Source organism: Anabrus simplex, chromosome 9, assembly GCF_040414725.1.
Source record: "Anabrus simplex isolate iqAnaSimp1 chromosome 9, ASM4041472v1, whole genome shotgun sequence".
Lineage (NCBI taxonomy): Eukaryota > Metazoa > Arthropoda > Insecta > Orthoptera > Tettigoniidae > Anabrus > Anabrus simplex.
In genome coordinates, this window is record NC_090273.1 from 152,137,277 (window position 1) to 152,151,280 (window position 14,004).

The 14,004-nt window shown below is 41.8% G+C and overlaps 1 protein-coding gene across 1 annotated transcript in view; it reads left to right on the forward strand.

The window, feature by feature from the left end:
* LOC136880915 (uncharacterized) overlaps positions 1-9,695 on the forward strand; it is a 293,114-nt gene extending 283,419 nt beyond the window's left edge. Inside the window, exon 7 of the mRNA XM_068229178.1 lies at positions 9,351-9,695. Coding sequence (XP_068085279.1) covers positions 9,351-9,695 — 345 coding nt within the window. The remainder of the gene's footprint in view (positions 1-9,350) is intronic.
* Positions 9,696-14,004: the final 4,309 nt, after the last annotated feature.

Consider the following 14,004-nt stretch of genomic DNA (forward strand, 5'->3'; position numbering starts at 1 on the left):
AAGGCACCTGTTCAGCCTACCAGGTGAGGCCGCCTGGGCGAGGTACTGGTCATTCTCCCCAGTTGTATCCCCCGACCCAAAGTCTGAAACTCCAGGACACAGCCCTTGAGGCTGCAGAGGTAGGATCCCTCGCTGAGTCTGAGGGAAAAGCCGACCCTGGAGGGTAAGCAGATTAAGAAGAAGAAGGAACATTATAAAAATAATATTTTAAAAATATTTTAAAAATACCCTTAACTAATGTACCTTTTTCTAAGAAAGTGCTCAAACCAGACTCATGAATCTTTGCATGAATAATATTTAAGACGTGTTTTAACCGCTGACTTAAAATTATTGTCCTATTGTTTACAGGAGTTGAGAATTTTTATATAACGTAGTTGGAAACGGAAATGTTCTGTAAAATTTTCAGTGTTCTTAAAGCTTCCTCCGTGAACTAATCAACAAATCAGATTAAATTTACTTCCACAAGCAGATCTATGTAGTTTCTAAGAGACTACCAAGTTTCAAATACATTGATGTGATAGTTTCTGAGAAAAAGGTTCACAAACTTTCAAAAATCATGACTTACGGAAAATCCTAAAAGAATGTCTGACTGGTAACTGGCATCTAATGATATTCAGCGAGCACAGTTATGTTTAAACTTAATTTTATTGCCTAAAATATAACACCATCATAATAATTTATACACATAATTATTCAGGAAAGATTGGGGACATTTTAATCTCAAAACAGAAAATTGACATTTATGATTCTATCTCACTTCCCGGTTCCCTTAAGTGTGAGGTCTCACCAACGCTTTCTCACCAGTTTTCCCTAGCGATACGTCTGTTCTTTGCACATGGTGTTGAGATAGTTGTCGACAGTTGTACTTCCTCTTAAAACAGTAATCCCCACGTGTAAGGTCGAACACAAACAGATTACTTTTTAAATCATTTACAAGGGATTTATTTTCTAAATGATTATTACGTTCATGGTGCTACAATTATTGCAAGAAATGATATCATATTTGTGTTTAATTGTAGACCATCGTCCTCGTTCCAAACTCTGGAGAAATTGCTATATTCTGTAATCTATTCACCAGTAATGGTTTTTGTAATTTTTGTAGCTCCAAAGTTTTTATGGTCTCATCCGTACATTTCATATTCACTGGATGTCCGAACGCAGTAAACTCTGTGAAATTACATGATGCACGTATATTTGAATATGTATGCATTGTGATGAGTTTCTACTTTAATGATGTGCAATAGATGGCGATGAAATAGCTTTCCCACCGGGGATGTCCGAGTGCCCCTTCTCCTTAAGTTTGACCTCTCATCCACTCTGTTCTCACCAGTCTTCCGTAGCGATACATTAGTGTGTTCCACTGGGTGTACAAAAAATACCATCCCAAAATACACTGCCCATTAGAATCTCACAAACAGTTTTAGTCTTCACTCCAAATGGCATAAACAATAATGATGAAAATACTTCGTATATGCACTGCAGAAAGCATGAAAGGTGCACTGAATTTTCTTCCCACAGTGTTAGGACTGTCGACTGCTAATTATAGATGAAAAAATGAAACTGCGGTTAGAAATTATCTGCGTTAGCGTGTTAAACAGAGTACAGCGTTAGTGGTCTTCTTCCCCTTCAACATCTTCACCACTTTAGCCCACTTTCAGATGTCGGCTAAAGTAATTAGTCTCCTAATTTTGACATAACTTTGTCTTATGGCTGGGTGTACCAAATGTGTGACGTGATGTTACCTGACAACCGTTGATACAAGGTCAGTTAGAAATATGGCGCTATGTTTGATCGATTGCTTAGTGTTTAATTATAACTCTTACAGATAAAGGAATGACCCCGTTAGAAAGTCATGGCCTGAAACTGTCAACACTCAACAATGCAACAGAAAAAATCAACAATACAGAGCTACATAATTGCCGCAAACAGTTCGCCGCTAACATCGCAGCATAGTCGGTAGCGCTTTGGAAAATCACTCATTGCCTTCTGATACACGAACAATAGTAAAGCACGAATTTCTTCCTTAACTGCTGTTTTCAGCACCATCCTTCTGGAATATGCAAGGTTGGTGCTGAACACTTTGCATCACTGGCACCACAAATCAATTGGGAATTTCACAATACCGTTAACCGTTAACTAGGAGCTGCCTGGCCGAGGCGGTAAAGGCGTCTTCGGTTCGCCCCGAAGGACGCGGGTTCGAATCCCCGTCAGGAAGTCGGGAAATTTAAGAAATGAGATTTCCACTTCCGGAGGTGCATATGGCCCTGAGGTTCACTAAGCCTACACTACAATTGAGTACTAGGTTAATTCCTGGGGGCAAAGCCGGACGGGCGTAGAGCTAACCACTTTACCCCATGAAGTGTCGAGGTTACGAATAGTGGAAGCCTTTACCTTCCACCACTCCCAGGGCCTTCATGGCCTGTACGGAGATGACTTTGCTTTGCTTTGCTTTGCTTTGTTAACCGTTAACTGTTTCTCCGAAAATTCGCATGCCTAGCAGTCTGTCCCATCCAATTATTGCCCAGAATGTCACTGAGGAGCATTTCATACGCTTCTCTTCAATAATTTTTGGATTTTATCGCGATAGTAATGACAGTTGTGTCGATTAACATATCCATTCACCTGGAACACAGATTCGTCTGAAAAATGCAATTTTATGTGCGAAGATTCGTTAATTTCGCACTCCCTTAGCATAAATTTACACAGTTGTAACCGCCTGTCAGGCTCATCTTCACTCAGTTCATGAACACGAAGTAGCTTGAAAGTTCTGTTCTTTTCCCGTCCCAAAACACTAGACATACTGGACTGACTGATGTCAAGTTCACGTGCACCTTTGTTCTTCACAATCATTTCTGTTGTTGCTGCGAGGTCTCCCAGGAGGTTTTCCCTTCTGATTGTTTCCTGTTGTCAACAGTCGTTAGTACGCTTTCCCACAGTTGGCGGTAGCAATGTTATCTCACAGCCTCACGATCATTCTGAAACGCAATCGCCTATTCAACCCCAGTAACTTGCTTTTGCATATTCAGTGCCATTTTGGTTAACAATGTAACCGATTTTGTTGTTACATTGTTGTGTGTCGACAGTAACGAGCCTTGACTCGCCACCGTGCCATTTGTCCATCTAAGAGTTATAATCAAACATCAGTAATTAATCAAACATATAGCCATATTTCTGACTCACCCAGTAGATGACCATAACCGAGAGACATATTTATGATCCTTTGATTTTCCCAAAGGGAATTTTGATACCATTTTCTCGTCTCTCTCTTACACATTCCTCTCTAAGTCATTTCTCCTCTAGGCCATTTTCAAACCTGTCCTTCCATCATAGCTTGACTGTGTATTGCATGCTCTATTTACAGACTCTAGTTCCTCCTTATTCATAACTACGGCTCGGATTCTTATTCAATTACATGTTCCATTCTTTTACTTGTACACAATTGGAAGTAAAATATGTCGGCGAATTGTGGTTCTATATGGTTATATGTGTGTTTAATTACTTTTTTACATATTCTCAGTAAAATTACATATTTTTACAAATTACGTGAAGAATGTAACATCTTTTTTACATATCTACGTAGGCCTAATTATTTTAAAAATTATACATTGATCAGCCAGAATAATATGACCGCCTACCTACTATCAATATGAACCCGTCCAGGTGATAGCAATGTCACCTAACGAGGAATGACGCACGGAACATATGGGGCCAGGGAGCGTGCTGTCCGTGCGTAGAATGGGGAAGGCGTGCGATCTAACTGAGTTTGACTGAGGGCAGGTTGTGGGCCCGGCACGAGCATTTCGGAAACTGCACGACATGTCGCGTGTTCGACAAGTGCTGTGGTGAGTGCCTTCAGCAAGTGGCGAAATCAAGGTGGAACCACGTCCAAACGTCGACGGGTTGGGCGGCCACGCCTCATTGCAAATGTCGGACGTCGTATGCTGGACAAACTGGTAAGACAGAATTGACGGAGAACTGTGGCGGAACTAACATCAAACTTTAAAGCTGGGCAAAGTACAAATGTGTTCGAACACACACTGCACCGAAGACTCCTAAGGATGAAACTCCGCAGCCGACGCTCCATGCATGTGCCGATGTTAACACCACGACATCGGGAACTACTATTGAAATGGGTACGTGACCATGGTCACTGGACGCTGACGCAGTGGCAGCGCGTTACATGATCTGATTAATCACGACACCTTCTTCAACATGCCAATGGGAGGGTACGATTCTGTCGTCTTCCAGGGAAACACCTCCTTGGCACTTGTACTGCGCGAGAGAGACGAGCTGGCGGCGGCCAAATTATGCTGTGGTGAACATTCACGTTGGCATCCATGGTCGAGTGTAGCTTTTGCAAGGCACCATGGAGACCGAGATGTGTCGTACACTGATTGCAGATCACGTACACCCCTTCATGACGATCATGTTTCCTAACGACAGTGGTATTTTTCAGCAAGATAATGCGCCATGTCACAAGGGCAGGAGTGTGATGGAGTGGTTCGAGCAAGAAATTGGCGAGTTACAATTTATGTGCTGGCCCCCAACTGGCCAGATCTTAACCCTATCTATCAGATCTGGGATGTGATTGATCGTGGCGTCAGAGGTCATCGCCTCCTCCCCGGAATTTACGGGAATTACGTGACTTGTGTGTACAGATCTGGTGGCAACTCCCTCCAGCAACCAACCAAAGGCCTCATTCCTTTCATGCCAAGCTACGTCGCAGCTGTTATCCGTGCTAAAGGTGTACATACCGGCTATTAGGTAGGTGGTCATAATGTCCTGGCTGGTCAGTGTAAATTTTGTCAGCTCGTTTAATATTCATGCTGGTAAAATAATGGGCAAATTTTATGTCATATAGAATATGACCAAAAATATGGCTTCTGACTAAGATAGCTAAATAACATTCAGGAAACTCAATCGCCAAAAATTACCAGTATTTCGTCCGAGTGCGACATGGGCTCATCAGTTGGATACCGCACCTTCCAAAGACACTGGCCGGCAATTGTGCTTATCACATGTATAGCTTGCAGTGGTGTCATAACAGGCTTTAAAATTCATTTAATTACACTGGGTCCGAATGCCTCAACTGCATACAACGGCACTAACCCCTTCTCATAATCTGCGGTGGCTAGATGCCTTCATTGGTCAAAGGTTCTGACAAACTCCACGCAGTCCTGAAACGAAATCTAGATTATTCAAGCTCTCTGTCTGTTTGTAAAATCATTAGTGCTGAACAAGAAGAGCTCCCGGAATATTTTTCACCCAGCTAGTTGTATCTTTTAAAATATACACCGGTGACTTCCTGTGATGCTGAACGGTCCTCAGCCTACATGATAATGTTATCGGATCAGCGTCAAAAAAAGAAAACTATCGAAAACATGGGTAATTACTCGGAGACACACTGCGCACACAATAAAAATTTTACAGCATCTGTTTTGTTACTTAAAGTGGGTTTAAAGACAGATTCTATATTGCATTTATTTAGTAGCATTTATTTGTTTCTTTTTTCAGGGCATGAGGGCGACAGGCAGTCAGCTGCAAAATGAATTGTGTAATATACTCTCCGATTTACATTTTAGGTATTTGAAGTATTCTGATTATACGTTTAGCTTGATTATTTAATTCTGTCAAAATTAGAAAACAGTACACTATATAAATTATCCAAAGCAACAACGATGAATTTATAATAAAATATGGAGGTGTTTAATACAATGTCACTGTCACATAACATAACCATTACAGTAGTCATAAGTAGGGCTCGGATGTTTAAGACCTAAAAATAGCCCTAATAAGCAAGCAAATATGACCTCAAAAGTGACGAAATATGACGTAAAAATTACAAAATATAACCGAAAATGATTAATCTAAATATGGCCATTTTAAAATAAGTTACAAATCGCAACGGCAATTCCTTTGTATATATTTCTTAAGTAAATTATTTATTCTTACTTACACATTAATTTTCTGAATATACATGTTTAGCAGTTATTCAGAGTGTATTATCCTTGATTCAATGAACAAACATTTGTGAATACATGCCTCTAAAGTAGCCCTAGGATCAGATCACACAACATCTTTTAAATCCATGTGGTTGTTGTCGGAAAGTTCAACACTCACAATTTCAATATTTGCACGAATTTCTAAGCTAGCAGCTTCTAAACGAGTAATTGCACTCCATATAATTCCAAAGTCAACTTAATATATGCCAGACTTTCTGACAAACTGTTGGACAACAATTCCTGCGCAATGTTGATAGAAGAGGCAGAGTATTCCAATTGTATTAACAGCAGATCTGATACCGAGAAGCAGTTTTGTGAATGCTAGTTACCTTTCGATAACATGAAGATGATTTTCCACAGCTATATCTGCCGTCAAACCGCCTAAATATGACCGAAATATGACGTTTCAACGAAAAGGGCTCAAAACATGACCTTATGACGAAAATAGCCAAAATATGCATTTATATGGCAATTAAAATCACTTAACTGTGACGATAATCACCTGATTTGGACCAAAATCCAATTAGGCAAGAAAGTAGGGACAAAGTTAAAAAATATGACTTTTCCTAAACATCCGAGCCCTAGTCATAAGGAATTTACGAACACTTTTGTAAATTTAGTGCAATAATATTGTTATATACCTGTACTTTATTAATATTACAGTGTTGTTTGACTGTAAATTGTTATTTGTCCCCCATATACAAAAGATAACCTGACGAGCAATGTCACTTCTCTGTTGTATAGATTTTCTGACATCACCGTTATCCACGCCCTCATTGCCTACTATGTATCTTGCATCCCACCGATTATTGAATTCGCGCCTCCCATTTGGTCTACCTCTTCACCCACTAATCTAAATCACATTGATCGCGTGCAGTCATTCGCCTGTGCCACTGTTAGAGCCAGAGTATCTGATTGTCGACACTTGAGCAGCAATCAGATACTGGACAAGTTAAACCTTAGCCCGTTATCTAGTCACAGGAAAGTAGCCGAAATAACTGAATAATTTTCCCTGCACGTCCCAACTCGCAAAACCAGGATAAATCCGCCCCTTCATATTCCGTATTCTCGCCTCTCTCTTGTGCAAAGAACTTTATTTATCCGCATTCCAACCCCCCTTAACACTTTATCTTCTTGACAGGAACTTGGACGTTTTTTTATTCGTATGCCTCCTTTAATCGATTCTTCCTTAACTTAACGTAGCTCATTTCTTTCATATTCCTTTTTTCTTTTGTCATTGCGCTGTCCTCTGTTGTACAAAATGTAATATTTATTTATTTATTTATTACTTACTATTCCGTCACTTATGTCTCCTAGGTTAGCTGCATTATACATACTGTGCCTAGTTCTTATCTTCGTTTTACTTTCAATCGTTAATTTTCCTTGTTCTTTTCCTTTCGCTTTATGCTTTATTGTTAATTGTTGTCTCTACAGTTATTTGGTTCGTTTTTTATTTTCTCCTCTACTTTCGCCATTACGCGATTATTCTTCATCGCTTTTTTTGTTTTAAAGTTTGCATTGTGCTATTCCGTTGTAAATATATTTTACATTGCGGAACTCTGTAATTCGGCTTCTCGCTGTTTTGGAGTTTCCCATATAAATAAATATTTAATTAATTTTTTTTTTTGGCCAACGGCCGTAGCCGTGTTGAAACACCGGATCCCGTGAGATATCCGAAGTTAAGCAACATTGGGCGTGGTCAGGAGTTGGATGGGTTGCCAAGCGCTGTTGGTGGGGGGTAAGGGAATGGAGGAGCGGAAAGTAACTGGCCACCCTATCGCACGTAAACACCGGCTCAGGTACACCTCTGCGGAGGTTCGGACCTGCCTTCGGGCAGAACAACCCTTACCTTACCTACATATTTTTTATTTTTTATTTATATTCATTTAAATGATTTGTACGCATGTTTTTTGCAGCTGTCGACAGCTTGATATTTCTTATTCGTCATTTCAGTAGTCTTTCATTCAAAGCGCGGGATGTGTTTGATTCTCATACTCGGAAGTTAGTCCTCCTCGACAGCAGATGGCAGAACTACCCAGGTTTACACGCAAAAAAACAGAATCCCAATAAATCGCTCAAGGGCTTTATTTGGCATTGTTGCCCAAAGGATGTGTACCAATAACGACCTGTATTATACTACACATACTGGCGGATGATCTGTCTAGTTGTACAACAAACACCACTACCACCATTTTTCTTTTTTGTATTATTTTTTAATATGAGCATCTTTTTACATTCAATTGTATTCCGTCAATTGTCGGCAGCACAAAACGCGTCCGGCTCCATGGCTAAATGGTTAGCGTGCTGGCCTTTGGCCACAGGGGTCCCGGGTTCGATTCCCGGTAGGGTCGGGAATTTTAACCGTAATTTGTTAATTTCACTGCCACGGGGGCTGGGTGCATGTGTATGTGATCATCATTTCATCTTCATCACGACGCGCAGGTCGCCTACGGGAGTTAAATCAGAACACCTTTATCTGGCGAGCCGAACTTGTCCTTGGACACTCCCGTTACTAAAAAGACATACGCCATTTCTTTTCAGCACAAAACGCACCGACTGAACTACTCCCTGGTTAGATCGCGAGATGTTCTAGTACGCTACCGTACCGATGGCCTAGTTTTAATACCATGCATGTGACAATGCTGTTCCTATCCATTATTTTCCTCAAGACCTGGGTACGCCTCACAGACACACATAGATATGCAGTCCATGAGAACCATTTTCATTTTGCTGTGCTTACGTGTAAATGAAAATGAACCTTAAATACAATACAGTATACTGTGGGAGTCCGTAAACACATACGGCACGGTACGGTAGGGAAGAGCATTGTCAGATACGCGGTTAGACCATCGCTATATTTTCTACGCTACGGAATTCGACAGTGTATACAGAATTCTAAATGAAGTCATGTGTACACGTTGTGAATAAGGTTCCATTAACCTGTGTAATAACATACAATAGATAGTTAAACATTACTTTTTAGGCACCTTCCCCTAAACTACCATTTAATCCATCGTGAATTAAGTCTAGACTAGAGTGCTTTATTCTCCGACTTTACATACCGATTTTCATTTAGTTCTCTTCAGCCATTGTTTCGTGATGCGCGTATACACAGAGACACAGAGATGAAGGAAAATTAAAAAGTGCATTTCCTTGTTATTGTGAACAAGACCTATAGAGAAATACCATTCTTTCTTAATTCTGAGCAATGTACAGAAAAAAAAAAAACCTCTTATTTTATATATATATATAGATGTTCCATTATATTTCTTGATTACTTCTTATTTTCCATCGTTCTGTGATCAGTGATCATTATTTGGAACTAACATTTTCCGACTGTGTTCTCAGGCAGATCCTACAGCGTTACGAGGTCCTCACATCGTACAGGAAGGTCACGACGGCTTGGAGACAGCGGTACTGGGGCTTGAGTTCCGAGTTCGACCTAAACACTTCAAGAAGGGAGACATGAAACTGAAATGTCTGGCAACCATAGCTACAGTGTACTGGCGCAGTAACGAGGAGAGTGTGGAAGGAGACAAGCCACAGAAAGCACCGGTCTTGGAGAGTCGGGAGACAGTTCCTCCCGGCAAATCGCGGGCGGATCGTGTACAAGGTAAGATTGGCTCTTATCTCACCGTTAACTTGTATACACGTCACTTCACATATTGTGAGGAACTGCTCAGCATTTACTGAAGGTCACTAGCAAACAATCGTATTATTTTTTTATTGGTACGGTTGTAAGCAATAGGTAAGGGTTATTCTGCCCGAAGGCAGGTCCGAACCTCCGCAGAGGTGTTCCTGAGCCGGAGTTTACGTGCGGTAGGGTGGCCAGTTCCTTTCCGCTCCTCCATTCCCTTACCCCCCACCAACAGCGCGTGGCAACCCATCCAACTTCTGACCACGCCCAATGTTGCTTAACTTCGGAGATCTCACGGGATCCGGTGTTTCAACACGGCTACGGCCGTTGGCATTGTAAGCAATGACTTGCAAATAAACTATGTTTAAGTCAATTAAAGTAGTGGTTAGCGTGATTACCTGCCACCCCCGGAGGCCCGGGTTCGATTCCCGGCTCTGCCACGAAATTCGAACAGTGGTACGAGGGCTGGACCGGGGTCCACTCAGCCTCGGGAGGTCAACTGAGTAGAGGTGGGTTCGATTCCCACCTCAGCCATCCTGGAAGTGGTTTTCCGTGGTTTCCCACTTCTCCTCCAGGCGAATGCCGGGATGGTACCTAACTTAAGGCCACGGCCGCTTCCTTCCCTCTTCCTTACCTATCCCTTCGAATCTTCCCATCCCTCCACATTGGAAGGCCCCTGTTCAGCATAGCAGGTGAGGCCGCCTGGGCGAGGTACTGGTCATTCTCCCCAGTTGTATTCCCCGACCAAGAGTCTGAAGCTCCAGGACACTGCCCTTGAGGCGGTATGTGGGATCCCTCGCTGAGTCCGAGGGAAAAACCGAACCTGGAGGGTAAACAGATGATGATGATGATGAAGTCAATGAAATATATTTGTTTTATTATGTGTTAAAAAGTCGAAGAAATTTATCTTAACAATTACAAGCATGGTATTACAAAAATCAGCAAACCACTCATGGAATAAAAAAAGAATGTGTCATACTTACACATTCTCTTTGTACAGCTCAAAATTTTTATACAAACTAATATATAAACATGAATTTTTGTGTGTTCGTCTGGAATGGACTCAAAAACTACCGGACCGATTTCGTTGAAAATTTCACAGTTTGTTCTTATTACTCCTGAGAGGGTTTAGGAAGCGGTTTGAAAGAAATCCTACGGGTAGATTTTTATGATGAGTAATTATATGTAATTTATTTAAGTTACGAAGCCGCACCAAGATTTGGACCGGCCTGGACTCTGTATCGCGAGAGTCCGGTAAGAAATGCTGTATATAGGAGGATGGGTACACGCCGTCATGTTTTATGAAGTAACTTTCCACGTCTCCTCTTAAATCACTGGAGCAATTTCAACCAAACGTGGTACACTTATGACTTACTATCTGGGGACAAACACCGTGGGATTAAGCCACCCCTAGCACCTCAAGGGGTAGAAGTGGGAAGGGGTGGCATATAAAAATAATCAAAAATAGTGTCGAATTCATAATTTCGCGGTCTCAGAGATTAACAGAGACACACTGGATGCTGTTTAACTCGAAGTTCATCTCCCACCGGTATAGGGGGTGAGAATAAAACATCCAAAACTGACCAGGATTATGGATGTATGTGGGTATGTTCCCGCATAGCTCTCAACCAAACTTGGTAAAAATATGAGTTACTATGTTTAAAAACTGTGGGAGAAAGGAAGCCCTAGCACCCCTAGTTCTTTATAAATTAACCATGATGGATTACACTGTAATTCAATGTCTTCTGAATGTCACTCTTTATGAGATTCAAACAAGATTTGCGCTATTTTGGTTCAACCAGAAAATACATTTGAACATAGACATTTCAACAAAAATGCTTTAAAAATATCAACAAATATTCATAGTAGGGATATCTATAGAAATGTGTTGGCCGAAAAATCGTAATTTTTTCTCTCCCATATAATTCAAACTTTTGATTATTCAGTGCCCTTAAACTAAAAACACAAAATTCTTCATAAAATTTTCAAAATAATTCGGAATATATTTCAGATAGTTTTAAAACTTTGACGGGGTGTTCAAAATCGGAGAACTTAAATATACTTCTACACCTCGCTCCTCGTTCGGCGAAGATATTTATCACATTCTCATAGTAGAATGCCGATACAGTTACTCAAGAAGAAACCAAACCAGATGGCTCAACAGCCCTTGAAGGCCCATGGTCTAACAAGCGACCGTTGCTCACCCGAAAAGCCTGCGGATCGTGAGGTGTCATGTGGCTTTCTAGACCGGGGCCGCCATCTCACTGTCAGATAGCTGTTCAATTGTAATCATGTAGGCTGATTGGACCATGAACCAGCCCTCAGATCCAGGTAAAAGTTCCTGACCTGGCCGGGAATCGAACCCGAACCCTCCGAGTAAGTGGCAAGCACGTCATCCCTACACCGCTGGTCCGGTCTAGTTACTCAATACATAAAACAAAAAATAGAGGCTTCTCCAAACATTTTCATTGTTGTCTGTCAAATTTTACTTAATAAGAATTATACAGGTACAAATTAATTAGCATGTTTCACGAATCCGATATTTTTCTTCGTGTGAAGTTACGGATGGCAATGAAATTGTTTCCCCTGACCGTAGACATTGCGTTTCTTATGAGGAAGTCCATTACAGTTTAAAATGAAATGCTGTGTGGCCTCCGGAGAGCCTGGTGCAGGTCTCTTGATCTGACGCTCGTAGGCGACCTGTGCGTAGTGATGAGGATGAAATGATGACGAAGACGGCATATACACCCAGTCCCCGTGCCAGGGGAATTAACCAATTGTGGTTAAGTTCCCGACCCTGCCTGGAATGGAACTCGGGACCCCTGTGATCAAAAGCCACCGGCTAACCACTTAGCCATGGAGCCGGGCAGTTTACATACATCTTCATTATAGACTTGTATGTCTTTCAGCGCTCAATCCGCAAGCCTCTGTGAATTTACTAAACACCTCTGTTGCTTCGTTTAGTACCGTAGCACTTATCCTTAAATCATTAGAAACTGAGTCTAGCCATCGTCGTCTTGGTCTCCCTCTACTTCTCTTACCCTCCATTATTCTGCTAGGCAACCTATCCTTGTCCAGTTGCCTCAGATGACCCTACCTGCGAAGCCGCTTTATGCGTACAGCTTCATTCATCGAGTTCACCCCTATCTTAGCCTGTATATTATCATTCCGAGAACCCTCCTGCCATTGTTCCTACCTGTGTGTACCAGCAATCATTCTCGCTACTTTCATGTCTGTTACTTGTAACTTATGAATACGATATTATGAGTCCACCCAGCTTTCACTCCCGTAAAGCAAAGTTGATCTGAAAACAGGCTGATATATAGTTTCGTCCGGGAGCTGACTTCCTTCTTACCGAACAATGTTGATCGCAACTGCGAGCTCACTGCATTAGCTTTACTGCACCTTGATTCAATCTCACTTATTATATTACCATCCTGGGAGAACACACAACCTAAATACTTGAAATGATCTACGTATTTCAGCTCTGTATTCCTAACCTGACTTTTAATTTAACCTTACAATAAAGAAACACCTTACTTCTCAGAAGTTGCCATATTGGGTCAGCGCTTATCTGGCCTTGACTAATTAGGCCGCGGTGGTGGTGGTGATGATTATTGTTTTAAGAGCAAGTACAACTAGGCAACCATCTTCTATATAACACTAATCTGAGGGGAAAATTTGAAGGGATCCGACACTTCGAAAACTGAAAAGATATCGGCCAAAGGAAGACAAGGGCCACGAAGGGTGTGAAAATGAAAGACTCCCTAGGCCTCAGGGACCTAATACCGTCGGGGTCGGGAAAGAACAATAGTTGACCAAGAGAGGTCGGATAGGATAGATGAAAGTGAGGAGCCTGGCACAAGTAAGTGGAAGCAATGCCGGGACTCAGCTAAGAGCCCCGTGGTCACCAACCCACGCTCCAAAGTTCAGACTTCCTGAGGCCCCTTTAAGTCACCTCTAATGACAGGCAGGGGATACCGTGGGTGTTATTCTACCACCCCACCCACAGGGGGATAATTAGGCCTCGGAATAGCACTAATCACAGGAACAACGATTTCCACAGAAGAAAAAAGAGCAGGGTATAAAGGGTAGAAAACTGAGTTGAGCAAGAAAGTCTGGATTGGAAAGCACTCTAGTACAAGTGTCAGCAAGACCAGACTCAGCTATAGGAACAGTGGTCGCCATCCCTCGCATCCAAGTTGAGGGCCTAGTTAGCTCTAGCGACAAATGGGGGATATTCATTCTACGCCCCCCACCTCCGCCCAAAGAAGGAAGAATTATTTTGAACTACTTCTGAGGTCAAAATCACTCTCCACTCGTTATTGCTGATCAGCGGTAATTGTAAGTTCTTAATGACGAACT